Source organism: Crocodylus porosus, unplaced genomic scaffold (genome assembly GCF_001723895.1).
Source record: "Crocodylus porosus isolate Cpor-Errol unplaced genomic scaffold, CroPor_comp1, whole genome shotgun sequence".
In the NCBI taxonomy this organism is placed as follows: Eukaryota; Metazoa; Chordata; order Crocodylia; family Crocodylidae; genus Crocodylus; species Crocodylus porosus.
This window is the reverse complement of record NW_017728907.1, coordinates 41,739,758-41,760,608: the sequence shown is the minus strand read 5'-3', so window position 1 is coordinate 41,760,608 and position 20,851 is coordinate 41,739,758. Positions and strand designations below refer to the sequence as shown.

Below are 20,851 nucleotides of genomic sequence, written 5' to 3'. Positions count from 1 at the left end.
GCCAGTTGGTGACCCAATTGACTGTGTGGGTGTCAACACCACAGTCCCCCAGTTTCTTAATGAGAACAGGGTGAGAGACAGTGTCGAAGGCCTTCTGAAGGTCCAGGAAGACTATATCCACTAAAATCCTTCAGAAACTGGATAGTGGCTGCATCTACATGAGATGCTGACTGCACAGTTACTACTGCACAGTGATTTAGTACTTGTATATGTATATACAAGTACCTGTATATACAAGTACTAAATGACTGCTCAGCAACCAGAGTTACCGCACAGTAGCATCGCTGAATGGCTTCTAGGTGATGCTGACTGTGCATCACATCACACTTTGTGCACTAGTGATGAGCTACTGTGCAGTCAGTGTCTCATGTAGATGCAACCTTTGAATATTAACAGTTGACAGCCTTTGAGGTCTATAAATGGTACCTGCAGTGCAATATTTGACATAAGCATGTCACATTCAGCTAAAACACTGACAAAGCAAACAAAGACAAAAAATTAAAGATGTACAATATGTATACCAATATGTGCTTGCTCTATTTGGGGGGCAGAGGGAGAGGGTGGGGAAGCATAATATAGCACCCTCACATCTTCCAAACAAGAAGGCAATGTTAGCTTATTTCCAATTTCATGAATTCAGTGAAATAAAATGTCATTAAAATGAACATTGTAAGCACGGTAAATGGATTCTTTCCTAATGGAGCTATAGTTAATGATTCCACAGTTAAGGTTGCATTGAGATTTGCATTTAAAGCAGGACTAAAATCCCCCTATTTCACACTTTAATGGTTGAATAGTCTCTAAATTCGGCAAAATAACTTTTCAGAGCACCATTGAATTTTCTATGTAATTTTTAGTAAATATTTACTAACTTTTGCACAGAACTATGCTAAACCACCTCCTTTCTGAAATATTGCTCAAATAATCTCACTCCAAACTTTAAACACACAGTTCTATACACATGGCCTTTGTCACATCCACTCAATGAGTTTTGAGGGGCTGTTGAGGGCTGTGCACACACAATCTTTCAGAAGATATTATTTAACAAAGTATAGATTACAAAAAAAATCAAGTCAGCTGGCCCTGATGGGTTACACCGAAGGGTACTCAGGGAGCTCGCGAGCATCATAGCTCAGCCCCTGGCATGGGTCTATGAGAGCTCTTGGCGCTCAGGTGAAGTGCCCAATGATTGGAAGATGGCCAATGTTGTGCCTATCTTCAAGAAAGGGAGGAAAGTAGATCCGGCAAGCCTGACCTCTATCCTGGGGAAGGTCTTGGAACAGATTATCAAAGAGGCCGTCCTTAACAGACTAGCTGAAGGCAATATCCAGGATGGGTTTGTTGCATATAGGTCTTGCTTGACCAATCTCATTTCCTTTTATGACTAGGTGACTTATCACTTGGACAAGGAGGAAGAGATCGATGTTGCATATCATGACTTTAAAAAAGCCTTTGATCTGGTATCCTATGATCACCTCTTGGCTAAACTGGCTAACTGTGGCCTTGACCTCACCACAATCTGCTGGCTGGGGAATTGGCTCTGCGGTAGGACTCAGAGGGTGGTGGCCGACAGGAGCCAATCGTCTTGGCGCTCTGTGACCAGTGGGGTCCCTCAAGGCTTTCTCCTAGGGCCTATAGTTTTTAACATTTTCATTAATGATGTGGACATTGGTGTCAGAAGCGGACTGGCCAAGTTTGCCAATGACACCAAACTCTGGGGTAAAGCATCCACATGTGAGGACAGGAGGGTGATCCAGGCAGATCTTGACAGGCTCAGGAAATGGGTGGATGAGAAGCTGATGGTGTTCAACACTGAAAAATGCAAGGTTCTCCACCTTGGGAGGAAAAACCTGCAGCATCCTTATAAGCTCAGTAGTGCTATGCTGGTTAGAACTACAGATGAAAGGGACTTGGGGGTCATGATTGACCAAAAGATGAACATGAGCCTTCAGTGTGATGCTGCGGCTACTAAAGCGAGCAAAACGCTGGCTTGCATCCATAGATGCTTCTCAAGTAAATCCCGGGACATCATTCTCCCATTGTACTCAGCCTTGGTGAGGCTGCAGCTGCAGTACTGCGTCCAGTTTTGGGCTCCACAATTCAAAAAGGGTGTGGAGACGCTTGAGAGGGTGCAAAGGAGAGCCACGAGCATGATCAGAGGTCAGGAAAACAGACTTTATGACGAGAGGCTGAGAGCCATGGAAAAGCACAGGCTCAGGGTGATCTGGTGGCCACCTATAAGTTTATCAGGGTGCTCAGGATCTGGGGGAATGTCTGTTCACCAGAGCACCTCAAGGGATGACAAGAACAAATTGTCACAAACTCCGCTGCGACTGATTCAGGCTGGACATAAGAAAGAACTTCACTGTCCGAGCCCCCAAAGTTTGGAATATACTGCCGTTGAATGCTTTCAAGACACCCTTGGACGCTTATATTGCTGGGATCCTATGATCCCTGCTGACTTCCTGCTCCTGGGGCGGGGCTGGACTCGATGATCGTCCGGGGTCTCTTCCAGCCCAAATGTCTATGAAATCTATGTACTAAAAATCAAACTTACTGTAAAGTATTTTAATTTTATTTAAAAAAAAAACAACTTTTCATCCTGACTTATGTTTTTTTCTGGATAGTATATAAAGAGGTGATTGCATAATGGCTCAAAAGAAAGTCTTATTCTTGTATATTGTGTGTGGGTGGGGGGATGGCAATGTGTGGAAAGGGTATGTGTGTTTGTGTGTGTTTAGGGGGGAGAGATGGGTGTGAGCATGTGTGTGGAGGCCTGCCCGCACGGTGGGTCCTGGGAGCTGGCTGGGGGTGGAGGGCAAGAGGGAGGGAGAGCGGGGACAGAGGGCTTCTTTTCCATCTGGCTGGGTATGTGGTGCCCAACACGTGCTACCACAGCCGTCCTCACTTCCCCATATTATCTGCTTCCCAGAACACCACCGCAGGGGCAGGAGAAGGACAAGCTGCTGGAGGCAGGGGGAGCTGAGTAGTACTTGGGGCTTCTTCTGCTGCTGCTACACATGCCCACCAGGAAGCTGTGTGTGCGGGTTAGGGCCAGGGCCATTGGTGGGTAGAGCAGGAGCACGCCCTGGGTGGGGCTCATCCCCCATGCAGAGCACCTTGGGGGCAGCTGCAGGCCAAATACAATCAATTGGCAGGTGCCTGCCTGCAGGCTGGATTCAATCAGTTGGTGGGCTGTATTTTGCCCATCCAAGACCAACCTCCATCATTTTCTTTTAATCCCTATTACACACAACTATTTTCCTTTATTTTTATATTAATTTTTGCTGTTCATGATATGCATTTCTATGAGTATTCTTAACTTACATTCTTAACTAAACTTTCAACAATAAGAGCCTGAATTGGTAGAAACTCTAGGAAAGTGGGATTGCAGTCTAGACCACAGGGCAAGGAAACTGAACCCTGACTAATCAATGGACTAAGAAATTGAACTCTGCAAGGTAACTTGAGGCTTCTAAAAGTCAAGTAGCTAGCTGTGTCATGTGTTCTCTAGCTTTGCTCTCCAGACCTGCTGCCAGCTCAGTGCTTCCTCCTTTACACCAGCAGCCCCAACTCCCAGCTGGATAACAGCCTGATGTGCTCCCTTACTGCCTGTCAACAAAGGACTCCCCATCTAGCCAATTATAGGGATTAATCCTTGATTCCAAAGAAGAGGTGTTGGCTCCAGTCTAGAGGCACCTTTAGTTGCAGATCTCCCCTGCTCATTAGGGTCTAAAAGGGGCAGGTGAAAGTAAGAAGTTGAGTACAAAATAACTCAGGATGACAACTCAGCATGAGAGGAGCAGTGGGTGACAGAAGGTGGAAAAATGGATGAGCAGTGTGGATTAAAGTTGAATGCCATAAACGTCTATTTATTTGCTTTTTATAACTTGCATTGTTGGGCTGCGTGGGTTAGGAGTCCTCGCCATTTTTGATGACCCTGTCACCTATCTTCTGATGATAAAATTGATCCAATTCCTACTCTAGGTGACTGGATGGTCAAACCCTCCTAGAAAGATTAAACTCACATTTGAAAATGGGGTCTCAGCCATTCTTGGAGCAGAGCAACCTCAAACATTTTAAGAGTGTGGCAGCTATCATTGGTATAATCATTGGCAGCTCCTCTGAAAGAGGGAAAAGACATGAAGCCATCCCACAATGAGTAGTGAAGCATTTGTTTTGAATGAGGCTGAGAACTACCCACTGCCTGTGGGCTGAAAACAACCACTATGTATAGAAAATGGACAAGGTGTATTTCTCTGTCTTCACCAGCTATTCCCTGGATCATTCAATATTTTTCTGTTTGAAAATATGCTTTTTTATCATATGAAAAGAGATAAAAGTGATGAACACATAGTTGGAAGGCCCAGATAATGACCATTTCTTTTGTAAAGCCTCTAAATGTTAAAGCCTCAAGATAATAAATTTAGCCTCATCTTCCATTCCCCTTCCTCCTTTTATTCATCCTGCTGCAAGTCTCTCTGACACATTCCCCTTCAAACACTCCTTATCAATTCTGGTGCCTCCTAAAAGACAGGATACTCTTTTATGTTCTTCATCATGAGGTAGACACTGCACATTTCTTCAGGTCAATGCACAACTTTTTCTCTGACCCTTCAACCTAACAAATAAATGCCACTCTAACTTTAGAAGAAACGAATAATCCAGAATCAAGATCAAACAAAAAACACATTAACAAGAGGGTTTCACTAGTACCCTTCTAATTGCCCTCTCACACCAGGAATAAAATCATAAACATGTTAACTAAATTCATCAAAATGCTTCTATGCTTTTTAAAATCCAGAGAATTTTCCAGGTATCAACATAAGATACTGCAACAAGGCTACTGAGTTTTCATCATAACTTGCATAGGTATACACGTTTTTAAAGAAAATAAAGAGAGACTGGATGACATACAGAGGAAATGAGTAGCAGGTATAAATTAGGCATTGGTAAGTTTCAATGACTATAAGGGAGTCTGAAGCTGGTATAATTTAAACACTAAGAGGGTGAAAAAATATATAAAATGCATCTGAAATATTATCTCATTTAACATGACTTGGTACCAAAATGTTGTAGAGAATTTTTCAATCTCAATATTTACATAGCTGTCAAGAGTTATGACTTGATTCCTTGGGGGCTCTGCCCTTCTGATTCCTTCATGCTGTCTTGTCTCCTCTTTCCCTCCTTCAAGGAACACAAAATGCATGAGATGACAGGGAAACTAATTCTCTTCACTATTTATGGTCCTAATCATGCAAATGCTTACAGATGTGCTTAGCTATAAAGAAAAGAACAGTACAAATGATTTCAATGGGACCATTCACATGTTTAAAGATAACCAAGTATATGTATTATCAGCATATCACCTTAATTATGCATTTGCAGTGGGTTTAGAGTCAGACTCTTGCAGAGAAAGTAATGCATACTGTGAGTCTAAAAATCTTGGATACCAGATGCAGAAAAGGATCTTGGAAACTTTCTACTGGAACCCAATTATATCAGGAAAAGAAATCAACACATACACAAAAAAGCATACTGAAAATACAAGTCAAAGTTTTACTATTAATCAGAATGTTGCATCTGTTAGTTCTGCTGTGTCATTTCCCTGTTAGAAAGGCAGTCCCCAGGTTTTTAAATGAAAATATGCTTATATAGAAAATATATTTTCATTTTCAAAAACAACACAATAGTGCTGTAATTGTGAAAAAGTGCAGTTTTTATATATTCAATATGCATCAGTTGAGCTACACTGATACTATACCAAAAAGACAGCCCAGTTTAGTCTCAGACTATGCAAGAGAAAGAAGATAGAAGAGTTACTATGACATTTTTATTTTAAATAATCTGGTGGAAACATTTAAATTTTATGCAGTACAATAATGCCTCATGGCTCTACTCGCCCTTACTGAAATAAGTACTTTGTGAATACAGAGAAAAAACAAAAACCCTTCTTAAAGATCTGACATTGTTAGGGACTGCTCTAATGTTCCCTGAAGTCAGTGCAGACTCCAGTGCACTCCACCAGGCTTTGGAACAGGCCCTTAGGTTCCAATTAGGTAACATCTACCAATATGATTCTCATATGAATAACGTTAAGCATTTGATTAACGTTTGTGTTTGTAGAAGTAGAACCCAAGACAGAATGGCAGACGTCGGTTTAAGAAATAATTAGGAGAAATAAGAGAGGAAGAATATGCATTTACTGACCAGGCATATATACAACCACATTGCTTTTCTTTTGGCCTGAAGGTCATTCCCCTGAGGTGTTTGAAATCTATGCAACTAATGTACAGCATGTAGACTGGAAGAACCAGAGACAGAGGCATTGGACACCGGCTATGAAGAAGAGTGACCCTCATGGTATGGGTGTCCCCTACATTTGTGGCACCACAAAAGCCCTTGAAGTGCTAGAGGCATGCAGTCAGGCACTACAGTAAAGCACGATTTGAAATGGGAATATCTATGTAGAGCTTTGTTTTGTAGCTAGAACCCCCCTGTATCCCACAGTCTCCCAAGGCAAGCTGTGAGGGAGACCTGCTGGGACCGTCTTGCTACCACCTTGGTGGCCAGGGACCAAGTTCCTTCCACTCTCCCCAGAGCCCTGGCCCTGGTGCTTTGGTAGCTGCAGCTCTATGCAAAACTGCCAGAGCACTGCCAGGCAAGAGATGGCGGCTCTACTGTGGCGGTGGCACCACTGTGGGAAAGGAGATCTCTTTACCCCACCACCCCTGCAGTTGGCAAGGGCTGTCTTTGGCAGCTGCTGCATTTGAGAAGCTTCCAAATTGGTCACTAATAACCTGCACCTTTCCCTGGCAGAAGGGAGGGCAAGTTGTCAGTAACTGGGCTCTCTACGGGTCAAGAGGACCTAAGGAGCAGCCCCCTATTGTCCCCTGGCTGGAAAGCTTGCCTTTGAGATGAATTTGTAGCTCTGCACCCAGGGGTCGCATGCCTCCATAGCCCTTTATTTTTGTGGCACTACAAAACAGCACTCCACTTTGTACAGCTGCAAAGGAATAGATGTCCATAGCTCGCTGATTTTATTTAAGAAGAGAGAAATGCAAATGTTTTGCTTTTACTTATAACAGTCTCTTGTCATGCTATTGGTAATATGAACAATTTACTTTAAGATACATGAGTCTAACTTGACCTTTTAATTGAAACCAACCTATCTATGCAGTATTGTACAGTTGCCAGGCTGATTTAGGAAAATTGTGTCATGGCAATTAAATGTAAAACCCTTGATAATTTTCATTTTTGCTTAGTTAGATCCGAATGCTTGTGGGTTTTTGGAAACCTTGGAGAACACTCACATACCAGGTACTGGAGTCTTTCACACTTACAATGGCAGTAGTACACAGGCCATTGCCCTTAATTATTGCAGGTAAAATAAAGCTTCTTTTCCCAAATGAAGCTGAATTTCTGGAACCTCTGTCCCTGCTATTTGCCTGTCTTCTTCAGTTTTCTTAAAGATGAGAATGATGGACCATTACTGAACCCCTTTTAGCTTCAGAAAAATATGCTGATAAAAAAGGAATTTTGCTGTCTGTAAATCCCACTTTTTAGATCTTCTGGTTTTCTTTGGCCAACACATAATTTTGGCTTCATGTGGAATCTGATGTAGTGAAACAATCTTTGGAATAAAAGCATAGCATCACCATAGGTAAATACCAATCATCAAGAGATGTGGATTGAAACTGGCCAAAGAGTAACAGCTGGCAGAATGCATAAGGAACTTTCTGTCAGGGCTTTGATAAATCAATTTGTTATACCAGTTTTGCTGTCATATCTTTTCATCTTGTGATGACTAGCGACTCAATTGGTATGTCAAATGATTCCCCCACAACACACACACACAGCACAAATACACAAGGGATCATATCTACATCTGGGTGATATATTTTAAGGGAATATTAATGAATGAAGGTCATAGAGAAACTAAATATTTGCTATCACTTACTATACTAGAACTAGGAGAAATACAATGAAATTATTAGAAAGTAGGTTTAATGCAAACAAAAATGGAGTTCTTTTTTTACACAGCATACAATTAACTTATGAAAATCATTGCCACAAGATGTTGTAGAGGATGAACCAGGGTTAGATGAGGATTGGATAAATTCATACAGAATATGTCTATTGCTGAGTATTAAACATTATAGTTAGGGCTGCATGTTATATATGAGTACTTCCTAGACCTCTGAATATGGGACTCGATAAGGGAAGAGGTGCAGAGGACAGACTAGTATGAACAGACCTAGCATATATTGTCTTCACTTAGTAGCCACACTATGCTACTGAAAGACACAGAATGCTGGTTTAGATGGACTGATGGTGTGCCCTAGTTTGTAATATGAAGGTTCAGATATATTGAAATTATGAATGAGTCCTGGTTGAATGTTGCAAAGAGTTTGAATTAAAAAATGGAGAAACATTTATAAGTATCATATACTATGCTTTAGTATTTTAATGAGCAGAATTTTGGAGATGCTGAAATATTTCAATGCAAGTCTTTTTTTTTTTAATTGAAACTTTTCAACTTTTTGTTTTAAAATAATATTATTTTTGCTTAACAGTTGATCTGAATTAGAAGACAAAACAACCACCCTCCCCACACACTTTTTAAAGGGTTAAATAGTAAGAAAATGAAAACACAATCACTTGGGGTTGAACAGACTATTTTGGTTTACATGTAATGAAATTGTTTCACCAACCATATTCTGTTTCAGTTCAACCTGAACCAGTTTTTATTTTTTCTAATTTCTTGGTTTGACCACTGAACTCAAAGGTGCTTTATTCACCCAGCCATAGCCAGATCTTTATATGAAGCACAGGACACTTTACACAGATTTTGTCTCATGTGAATTGCATGGTAGATAACCAGTAAGTTCTTTACCAAGACAACAAATCTAGCTTGTTTCCTTTTGCAGACTTGTTTACACGCTTTTGTATTTTGGAAAAAATATCTAGAGAACACTGATAAACCTCCTGTATCTGTAACGTGTATATGATCTTTTTTTAAAAACCTTTTTATGGCTAAACAGACAAACCCTAGTGGATTCCTTTAAGTCTTTTTTCCTGTGATCTCTTGTCCCATATTTCACAGTTTCCTATCTCATAGGTATTTTTGGTTCTGTCACTGGAGTGGGACATTCATGCATGGAGACATTTATTGCCAAATCAGGCTTGAAATGCCACTGCACTTTTGCTTTTATTAACTACTTTTCTGTGATCATCATCAACTTGTTCACTGTGTCTCAGCAGCAAGCATCAGAACTCTATCCACAGCAGTTGGTGGAAGATTTGTGCTTTTCCCTCCCTCCTTGACAACCCAGGTTTTGCACAAATGGAGAGCAAGAGAAAATATCAACACCTGGAACTGAGAAAATGCAAATACAATCATTGTGAATCTTTATTATAAATAGAAGCTTTAGTGAAAGAAAATATTGGTACAATTAAGGCCTAATCCAAAACCCATTAAAGTCATTTGGAATCTTTCCATTGACTTAAATGGGCTTTTGGATCAGGTTCATGATGCTCTTTCCATTGCACTGCGCAGCACTTTCCAAGAGAGATGGCATTTCTAAGTGTGAATAACATTGCAGCACACAGCTTTTCTGTAAGGAATTCCAGATATGTCACATTTTCTTTTGCTGGCATCCGTTTTCATCATTTGTATTGCAGCAGATTGTGGTTATTATTCTAAATCTAAAATGCTTTTGAACAAACAGCATCATCAACTAGGATGTGCTGAATGGTTATATAGCCTAATGGGCCTGAGTTGACATAACATAGCAATAAAATGACATCCTGGAAACATGTCATTTTAATGCCCCTATAAATATTTTATAGACTTTTAAAATGTTTTTAGTTCTGATCAAAATACTCTTCATGCACAGGAAAACAGCACAAAACAAAACAAAAAACTTAGGTCACTTGTTCAGAATGGCTGAATCTTTTGCAGCTGCACATTGTAAAAGCAAGCAGAAAGACCTGTAAAGTGAAAATGTTTCTCCTCTCCATGCTGGCACAAAGTGAAAGGTGGTAGAACATATTCTAATCAATAAGCAACAACTTGTTCCTAAAATCATTACTCAGTATTTATTGTTGACATAGTTAATTGAGTCAAGTCAGGATGGATTGGAATGCTATGTTTGCTGAGTTTAGTGCATAAAGAAGAAGTTGTACTGAAAATAACTTGTGAATACAGAATACTCATTGCTTTTTAACGCATATCTGTTGGGAGGAATGAGAGCACAGACTTCCTATTTCTGAATTCTAGAATATTGTCTACAATCCTTGTCATTCACGTTCAACAAAGATGAATTCAAGACACAGAGAAGGGCTCTAAGGATGAACAGGGGAACAAATAGCTTATAATATGAGCACAGACTGGAAGGGCTTGGTTAGTTTAGTTTTCCAAACTGCAAGCTGAGGGATGAGACTGCAGTCTCTAAATACAGAAGGGGCAAGCAACAAGGGAGAACAGCTATTTAAGCCAAAGGACAATGTTAGCACAGGAATAAATGGGTATGAATTGTTCATGATAAATTTAAGACGGAAATTGGAAGAATTTCCTAACCATCAGAGTAGTGAGCATCTTGTAGCATCGTTCCGGCTGGAGTAGAGGGGAATAAAACAGTACTTTTAAGATGAAGGTGGATGAGTCTATGAATGGGATTCTAGGGCATGATGCTGGAGACTGGACTCAAAGACTCAAAAGGTACCATCAAAAACTATATTCTTCTGTGTCAAAGACCATACACTTCTAATACGAAACCAAGAGAAAGGGAAATAAAATTGTATATCAGCATCTCTTTCCCATAATAGGTAGGAGAAAAATTGTATGCAACTGGCATGGGTCATTATTCATGGGATTAATAAATACATCTTTTTAAATGAAGGCAAGGGAGTGAAGGCAAGGGAAGTGAAATTATCTTAAAACAGAAAGGTGCTCTGTCTCTGCATTAACTAGCTTTCTCTCTCTGCATTAACCAAGAAGGAATGGGAGCTCAGAGCAATAGACATGGTTTGGCAGGGACAACATGGAAAGGGGCACACAGACAGGAGTCACAGAAAGGAAGCAGGGAGGCAGGAAAGAAGGCGGTGTGAGACACATGGGTTGTATGCTGGGGCAGATGTGTGCAAGGTTTTGATGATTCATATGTGGTATAATGGATCAGAATATGCAATAGGGGGATTTAGTGTAGTATGAGCGACAAGTGAAGAGAATACATTTTGGATTGCCTGAACCTTTGCAAAAGCTTTTAAGATCTGTACATTTCCTCTCATATTTCTGCTAGTAAATAAACTTCCTAATGTACTTTTGTAAAAAACAAACATATCTGTACAGAGAGAGTTATGTGTGCATTCAATCTAAGGAAGAGATACTTATATGCAGATAATGTTGGTTCAAAAATATATCTTAACAAAACTATTGTAAATCAGCTCTATGAAGTATGCAATAAACCATGTGATTATGTACACATAATGACATTGACATTGCTAGGATTTGCTGGTGGGATGGGAGGGGTAATATTAAAACCAGAGGTCTAATAATCAATTGCTATTGCAATAACCAAAGGACCAAATACATTGCCTCACATGAAGCAGCATAATTTGAATCATGAATCAACATGTGAAGCTCAAACACCCAAGCATGGATGGTCTACCTGCGGTATGGGTGCTACAAATGACACAGGCAACTTGTGTGTATGGCACACAACAGAGCAGGGAGGGGACAGGCTTAGCATAGCAGTTGACAGGGCAAAAAGCGGAAAGAAAAGCATGGAGCACAGAGTAGGGAACAGAAAGAAGAGCTGCAGATCAGGCAGGGGAAGAATATTGGAGTGACCCTTGAGGGGAGGAGCTAATTTGTGGCACGCCTGCTGAAAAGTTTGTCCCTTGCTGCATTGCAGCAAGATTAACAGTGTCAGAGTGGGATGCTGATACCACCACTGCCTACCTTTTTATCAGTAGGACTTAAAGTGTTTACAAGAGGATGCCAGTACCTGGTTACCTGGGTTATATACACATGGAAAAAAATGATTCATGAATCAAAGCAGAAAAAATATCCTGCAGAACTTTTTTCAGCTAAGTCAGAATGAAAAAACAAAATTAATAGGACATAAAGCATCCAGTAGCATTTCACCTTATATGTGACAGGATGTAAGATAACAGGGAAATTCTGTCAAACTTAGTAAGTAGAATAGTCCTATATTAAATCTCCATCATGACTAGAGTATTAACTATGCAGTGCCACAGCTAACAAAACTCTAGAAATACCATTATGTAGATCATGAAGCATTTTGCCACTGATAGTAAGTAAATCAAGTTTGAGCCAGAAAGTGGAGTGTCTGCCATTCATGTTATGAATATGCATCCTTTCTCACCCTACAGGTCACATAAAATTACATTCCAAATTCCTCAACACAGCTGCATCATTTAGAATTAATTTCCCAAAAGAAAAACCAAGGGGTCAAACAAGGTTGATCTTTGTTACAGTGAATAAATAACACTGAATTTGCTGACAAATATTAATAAACTTTGGGCATGACCATTGGTAGCAACAGTAAGATTCTGGCTCTAGGCATAACGTGCTAGCTCTTGTGGCTTGAATTAAACCTGTGATCCAATTTGAAGATGAAGCAGCTAACCCAATTGTTTTGATGAACTTACATGTCTGAATTAGACAATATTTTTAGTTACCAGATTGTTTCGTCATGACACCCACTGGCATTCTTAAAAGAGGATAAATATCAGCTTGGATGTCTACAGAAACTTTCATCTCGGGATACCAGAGTACTTTCAAAACATTATCTAATTAATCTCCACAACAGCAGAGGAACACATCATTTCTACTGGACAAAACCACTTGTGTGAAACTAAGTTCTCAGGAGCAACACATAAAATTTAGAGCTTTAAGACGTATGCTCTTGAACAGCAGCAAGCAGAATGTAATTAGCATGGACACCCCTTTCACTACACAGTCAAGGGGTGTCAAGGGACATTTACCGGTGAGTAATCAGGACCTCCTTTTCACATAAAGTTGAACTGAACAGCACAGAACCCTGAGGACCTTGTTGTATAATAAATTCGTTGATGATCAGATATGAAAAGTGCTACCTATTAAATAAGCAGTACCACTACATGTGGCATACTGCTTGGAGGACTCATGGTCAACCATGAAACTGACTCCATTAGGCCCCTGGCAGACTTTACACTGAAGATGCAATTGACCTGTTCATTGAGACATAAATAATAATCCCACCACACATTTTTGTGGCTGGTTTTCATCACGCTTTGAATGCCAAGCACAGTAGCCCCAGCAGGCAGCCTGATGCTGGCTAAACTGTGGGACTTGATTCACAGCTCCCCTGCACCTGCAGGCTGACAGCTGTGTGGTGCAGTAGTGGTTAGGACTTTGCTCCCATGTTTCCAGAGTGCTAAATTAAGGGGAATTCAGCCAGGCTCACAGTGCCTGGGCATGGAGGGCTCACAGTGTCTGTGCATTGATTCTGTGATTCTATAGCGGTTGCCTTGCTCTGCAGCTCCAGTGGGGGCTGAGGAGCAAAGCACATTCTGGTACCAGGTCAAGGCGAGCAAGATTGACTTTGCTACCCCACAGCTGCCAGGGAGCTGTAAAGCAAGGCATTTGGCACATCCTAGCCACAGGGACCTGGCACTGGAGATAGGTTCCCTTATCCTAGGGACTCTTAAAAACTATGTGTGGAGTCCAACTGCACATGTGGTTTTCTGATATCTTTGTCACATAAGGACACCTGCTGCATAGGGATTGCTGAACCTCTCCCTTCCCAGGGTCCCACAAGCTGGGACCTTATAAAAAGCCTGTATGCAGTTCAGTCGCATGCAAGGGTTTCTGGCATTGTGGTGCGTGGGGCTCTGAGATCATGCCACCTTGTGGGTCTGGGGCTGGGACTGATGATCAGCTGACTGTTGATCCCAGCCCTGGGACTGCACTGGGGCCCTGAACTGGTTTTGGTGCATTCCTGGAGTTACAGCATTTCAGGCTGGGGTGCAGGCATCTGGCTTTCAACTTGCTGCTATTTCTTCTCATGTCTACACCACATTTGACCATTTTGTTACACATTTGCACTCACTCATTCTATCTGGCAAAGTCTTTCGTTATACATTTGCCTTCAAGCAGCAGGAGCTGCAGCAGGGGTTGCATAGTCCAAGACTCTATGCTGCAGTTACAGGTGGTTGAACCAATGGCACAGGCCCCACTTCTTCATTGCTCCCTGAAGTGCCTGACTCTGGTACACAGGCAGTTGAGACATGGCCACCTTTGCCATGGTTTGTAAGCTCCTGGTGGTAAAAATGCAGCTGCTGGAACGTCGGTTTTTTTGCTGTCAGGTATTTTCTTCAGGCTCTCATGCCACATGTGTGGTCACGTCTCTGTAGGTGTGGCATCGATGGGTTGGGTGCTGGTAAGGAAGTGTCTATGTGATTGCAGATGTGTGTGTAGTGTGGGATGGTTGTACAGTGGGTATCTCATCTCCTCAGTTTGTCTCGATCATTCTATCCTGCTGGCCACTGCTCTTCTGATGTCAAGTGGAGTGAAGCCAGCTAGCAGGTAGGCTGGTAGGCCTCAGACATCCTGTGATGCATTGGCAGCTATCATTCAGGAAGGGGTCAAAGCATTTAGCATGTGCAGATCTCTTCCATACAGGAAGAACAGAAGCTGAGAGCCAGAGCAGTGGGCTACAGCAGAAATGTTCGTGTCACGACCTCCATCAGGAATACCTGGTAATACCTGCACATTCTTTTAACACTCCAAACCATGATTTTTCAACTTGCTGACACACTGGCAAGTAGTAGCAGTGTAATTTGGATCTGATCACAGATCCCAAAATTGCATCACCGTGGCAAGTGGTGAGATTCAGGATCCCATCATGCTGTTAAATGAACATGTGCCAGAGGCCTTAGACTGGGACATTTGATAGGATCTTGTCAAGAAGTGGCATAATGGCAATCTTACAAAGTGAAGTTAGCTAAATTGAATTTAGGTCACATTCATTCAGAATAAGGTTGTGCGTTACTCTGTTTAAATGAAGTCTCTTTAAAAGTTAATTCAGACAAAGTATCCTGACTATCCTCATGTAAACGAGACTTTAGCCAACATTAGTGAACTTTCTTGTAAGCATGATACGCATTTCCAGAAGAGGGTCTTGAGGACAGATTTGAAAGAAGAGATACTAGACAGAAGTTAATTCAGGAGCCTTTATATCTGGAAAGATGGGATCTGATTCCCAATGGCAAGATGTATGGAAGAAAGTTTAGCTGTGCATGAATAACTGATTTTTTTTCAGGAAAAAACAAACAAACAAACATTGAGTTGATTTGAAACAATTTTTTTGATGTTTTGATTAGCCAGAGTCAGAACAAAGCAAAACAAAAAATCTGGTTAAGGCTGAGCAAATGTTTCATTTTGATTGGACAAAGCTCGCCCATATTGCAAAATTCACTTAAAAGAAAACTCTAACAATGCTTTTTTCTAATTAGAAGCATGAAATGTTTCATTTAAAAAAAAAAAAATTGAAATAAAATGTGCTTACTTTTTCAAATTATTTTGCTCCTTTCTCCCTGCCCGAAATAATTCATCAAAATTGACATGAACGTACAAACTATTCCAGCGTATCTGCATTTTAGCTGAAAACAGCTCTGGTCAGCTCTAGTTTGTGAAAAGAGGTCTACAAAAAGCCATGGAAAGCTGGCAGCACTGACTAAATGTCAAGTGAGCTTGTCATCTGTTTCACTGGACGTTTTAACAAAAGTAGAAAAGTAACCACTTTGGAGTTAAATTCAGATTATTTTTAATTAATACTCAGCTTCACAATAACAGGAGGTATGAAAGGAAATGGGTAAGTAGTTACAAGGTTGATGTACTTTGAACAGAAATAAAGGCAGGAACCAAACGTGTCAACATGTACAGCTCTGAAGAACAATCATGACAGAAAGCAATCATTGCTATTTTGAGTAATTTTGATTTCCATTAATGGCAACATTCAAATTCTATTTTATCCATTATGAAACCAGCTGAATGTACTATACCGTGTCCTATATTGTCCTGCTAGAAAGTAACTTTTGTCTGTTCAATATTAGCTGGGAATTGGTATATAATCCCTTACTCAAATCACATCTATTTCATAAAGAAAATAATGACATGAATAAAACCATGGCAGAAATTTCAGAAATGAGTAAAATACCATCAATGTCAGAGCTGCTATAATGTCCATGAATACACACAGAAATTCACTTTAACGTTACCTTGAAAGACACAAGGCAATCAAACTCTTCCATATGGCTCAGCCTTCAGAATTCCTTCATACTGGAAAAATAATATCCTGTCGCCAGCAAAATAAACCAAGGAAGACTGTTCCTATATGAACGCACGTGAATATGTAGCATGTTGAGTCTGATGTACTCAGGCTTTTGTGTGCTCAGTAACAAATCCCTATCCCCAGGAACAGAAGATCCTGCTATTCTGTTGAATCCTTTGATGTATCATGCAATGTAATTAACTTCTGTGAGGTGTCTGCCTCGTTCCTTTTGTTCTTATGAAGAGACCTCTAAAAATAATATATTGCTTATACCTATGTCTATAAAGGCAACATATGGTAAAAGCACTAGAATGGATATTGATGAGGAAGTAAAAGCATGAGGCATGTTTCACTAGAAAGCAGCATTTTGTATTTATGGTGCCTCTCTTATAGAGAAAAGCAGCACTCTTGCTGAAATGTGTCAAGCCACTCTCCTAAGTAAAAAGACATCCTTATCTTCTTTTTTGTCCATCCTCCTCAGAAAAAAGCGTTATCCTAAGGCAGCTGTATTAAAAAGGGAATCAGTGCAAATAGAAGTAGAACTGCTATTGCTTGGATAATATTAATGAGTTGCACATCTTATATCAGGTGTTAGGGTGGGATTATGCCACTTAGTTGCATAATAATTGGTGAAGTAGCAAGTGAAAGAGAGTACCAGTGGTTTGACAAATGGTCTGTGCCATGGGCAAACCCCGCTGTGGGGAGGGAAGAAGAGAAGGAAGATGCTTCCAAGAGCAGGGGTAGGGAGGGTGCGGGTTTGGAGAGGGAGGACATGCTTCCAAGAACCAAGGAGGTTGCATGACAGGGGTCAGGAGTCCGATTCAAAACAGATGCTGGCCATTGTTGCTGCAACATGGTCTGTCCTCCCCACCTCTTGTTCTTAAAGCACTGGCAACATGGTGTCTATATACTGGCTACTGCTGCAAGAGAAATGCTGTGGGACTGGTCCCGCTGCACTGGTGCAGACTCTGTGGAGATAGGCGACAATTTTGGTGCTCCTCTTAAGTTGGGTGAGAAGAGCAGGGGTCCCTGCTTTCTCACCCATCCCTAGTTATGTTACTGAAGACAGCTTGTTACACAGCCTAAGGAACAGTAGGGCAGCTCTTCAGCTGATGTAAATGCTCATAGTTTTACTGAATCCAACTGAGCGATGCTAAATCAGCATTTCCAATATCACATGATTTATTTAATATCTTGAGACTAGAGGTTTAAATAAAAATTAAATAACTTCAAACAACATTATACTGGTCCCTTAAACTGAACTTTCTTTGTTAAACTAAAATTTGAATCCAGCCACTACAGTAACTGTGTACCAATATTTTAAATACCTGCTACTACCATTCAAAATAAGGCATATTCCATACCTCAGAAATTTCTCATGGAAAAAGTTTAATGCATATTTAACATTAAGGTTTGTGATGAAGAAATCTGTCTTTAGCCCCTGCAATACTTCATGCTTGCAAAATGCTTGAAAGCCAGAGTTAAAACTTAACAGTTTTTTGGTGGGGAGGAGAAGGGGGAAGAGAGAAAGTGTGTGCATGTGCAAAGGTTTCAAATTAATATAGTACATAGAAAACCAGGGCAAAAACAAAGCAGAAAACAAGATTAATGTAATGACTAAAATAACAATCAGGAAGTTTATCCTGGAGATCATATATTATACTTTAGTAAAAACAGAACTTCAGGATTTTCTATACAAAATACAGCAAGTATGTAGGAGCCCTCAGTAATTCCCCTCAGGCCTACCTGTATCCCCTGCTTTGAATTAAAGAGAGAGAAAAATACATTGGTTTAAATTTTACAACAATTTTGCCCTGGAGCAAACTATGCATTTTCCCCAACACAAATCAGCTGCATTTAATTCCCTAGACAGCTGGCATGAACACAGCCTCTCCACAGGACACCTGAATTACAAAATTAGCACATTCAGAACTCTAAATCACATTCCATTACATTAAGCCCTCAGGTCCAACATTACTAAGAACAAGAATAAATTGCAGAACTTCTCCTGAATTAACCCTCTTAGCACACTCTCAAAGTTAAATTGCCCTTTCCTCCCCTTTATAGATACAGGAAACTTAAACATTTCCCTCTGCCCTTTCTAATCTATTCCTGTTCTTGCCAAGTGGCACAGTTTATGGGACATAAATCGACAATTCTTTTCATAAACTCATACTTGTAGATAAGCCTGTCATGTGCTGTTTCACTCACTTTGAAAATTAATAGGTTAATATGTTTATTTCTGTCCCTCAGAACAATGTTGACCAGCCACTTCTCTCTGCAGCAGGGTTTTACTTGAGTCTGAAACACTTTGCAGAAACTCACATTTACTGATTACTTTTTTTGGATGTAAGTTGCTTCCAACAAATAAATTACTCTTGTTAAAATGATGTGAGCTTGAGAGACAGCTGTGCCTACAGCCACATGCCAGTGACCTGTTCTGATTATTTCCCGCTTGCCTGGTCCTCGTTATAGTATTAGTATTACTAAATGTTACTAATTTTTTTCCTGGTAGCACTCACATTGTGTTAGGTGTTACAAATATACAGAACTGGTCTGTGCAGATTCAACATATATACCAATGCTTATAAAATACAGTGAAAAAATCATGTATTAATAGATTCTACATGGTACCGTGCAATTTGGTGCTTTCATCTCAGGGTTTTACAATAAGGTACAAACGTTATGTTCCTGCCCCAGCACAGAGTTAAAGAAACTGATTAAATTTACACATCACCATCCCATTGACTTCGAGGAGACAATGTTCACCATATGCACAAATTAGAATGATTTGAGCATTCCTGGAGATAAATGTATAATCAAGCTTTATGTGTCTTCTTATACATTGACAGGGAAACTGAGGCACAGAGAAATCTCATAATGTATGTGCTCACTACTCACAAAACCCCAGTTCTAATGCATCTTGGATAAAAGAAAACTGAGGGGAGCACTTGAAACAGCCAATATTTGTTTCCTTGTTGTATTTTATATAGGATACACCACTTTTGAATTTTCTACATAACATTCAGGATAGGTGTATGGAGAAGTAACACATACCAGGAAGAAGGCAGCCTCAGTACAGAGGGACCATTGAATTTCTGACTCTCCAGTGAGAAGTGGCAGATCCAGCGGGTCCCTTTTCTGAGGAGGCTGACTAAGGTGGAAGTAAATGAGGTATCGTAAAACACACTCAGTAATGGGGAAGAATACTGCTTTTTGCTGAATTTGCAGAATGCCAGTCACAATAGCAGGTCAAAAATACTATTTAATTATCAATGCCAAAGGGGAGCTTGTACTTCAGATTTCCATTTGAATCCTTTAACTAAAGCATTCCAGGTTTTGTCAAACGTTTCAAGAAGGAGATTAAAAAAGGGCGGGAGCATCTCAAACCTCAGTGGCAGGCCAACAGTAGCAAAACAGAGAAAAACCAAATAAAGGTTTCAGAGGCCTTATTCTTGCACTGAGACTGCCATGTCTGGAGAGGGATGACTCCATCACTGGTACTATTGAAGTAAAGTAATTGTCTTGTAAGTGATACAGGAGTGAAACCAGGTTAAGATTTAGACTATGTATCCCATACTCAAATATTCAAGAAATAGGGTCAATGATGAAAATGAATTTAGTTTAAAAATATACACTGCTGAGTATTTCAAGAAAGGGATTCAAAGGGTTTAATAGAAAATAATTACAAGCAAAGAGAACAATTTGTAATAAGTGGAACAAATAAAAAATAATGAAAGCAAACTGAATTCAATCTAATCTAGTGAAACTAAAGTCTTAGCTGAGCACATGATAATGGGAATAATTAAAATTACTGATTGTATGGAGGGTAACAAAATAGCAATGAAGAATACTGAGTTGAAGGGCGGGAGAAACAGATGTTTTTGAAAATATTGTGTGTATTAGCCTTATTGATGATACAAAAGTGACAGAATATTTGAATATAAATAAAATGTCTATCGTAAGCAACGTTTCAATTTTTGATTCCTCTATCTGGATGTTCTCCTATTCAGTTTAGTGAGAAAATTTATCCTTAGGCACACTTCTTGCCTTTTCTGTCACGCTGCATCAATTAAAGCACACATTGTACAATTACACTGCCCTGTGACATTGTTTTCTATGCTGTTCTATTATTATCCATAAACAAAATCCTGTAAAATACATGTTAGAGCAATAACAATTTTTAACACATTTAACCATGAAATTCTACCCAGGGTGATTTCTAAGGGCCTATATTAGTCACTGCTAAGGACAATGTTAGATTACAGCATGCCAGCATTTTTTTCCTAGACTCCATATAGATTCAATCACCGCATCTTCAAAGTCCATGGTGCGTGTCAGCCCATGCTCAAGAAGCCAGCAGTGACAGAGAATTGAGATGCATTGCCTTTTTGCATTCTTTATCAGCTTTGCCTTGGAGAAAGAATATTCCTCACTGAAGTCCAGTAGCCATGAAAACACTACTGAGTATTCACTAACCATCTAACTAACATTATTTATGAAGAAAA

General features: G+C 40.1%; 1 protein-coding gene across 1 annotated transcript in view; it reads right to left on the bottom strand.

Annotated features, from left to right (window-relative positions):
* ADGRL4 (adhesion G protein-coupled receptor L4) overlaps positions 1-16,731 on the bottom strand; it is a 168,621-nt gene extending 151,890 nt beyond the window's left edge. The window contains exon 1 of the mRNA XM_019531211.1: positions 16,291-16,731. Coding sequence (XP_019386756.1) covers positions 16,291-16,323 — 33 coding nt within the window. The 5' untranslated portion in view covers positions 16,324-16,731. The remainder of the gene's footprint in view (positions 1-16,290) is intronic.
* Positions 16,732-20,851: the final 4,120 nt, after the last annotated feature.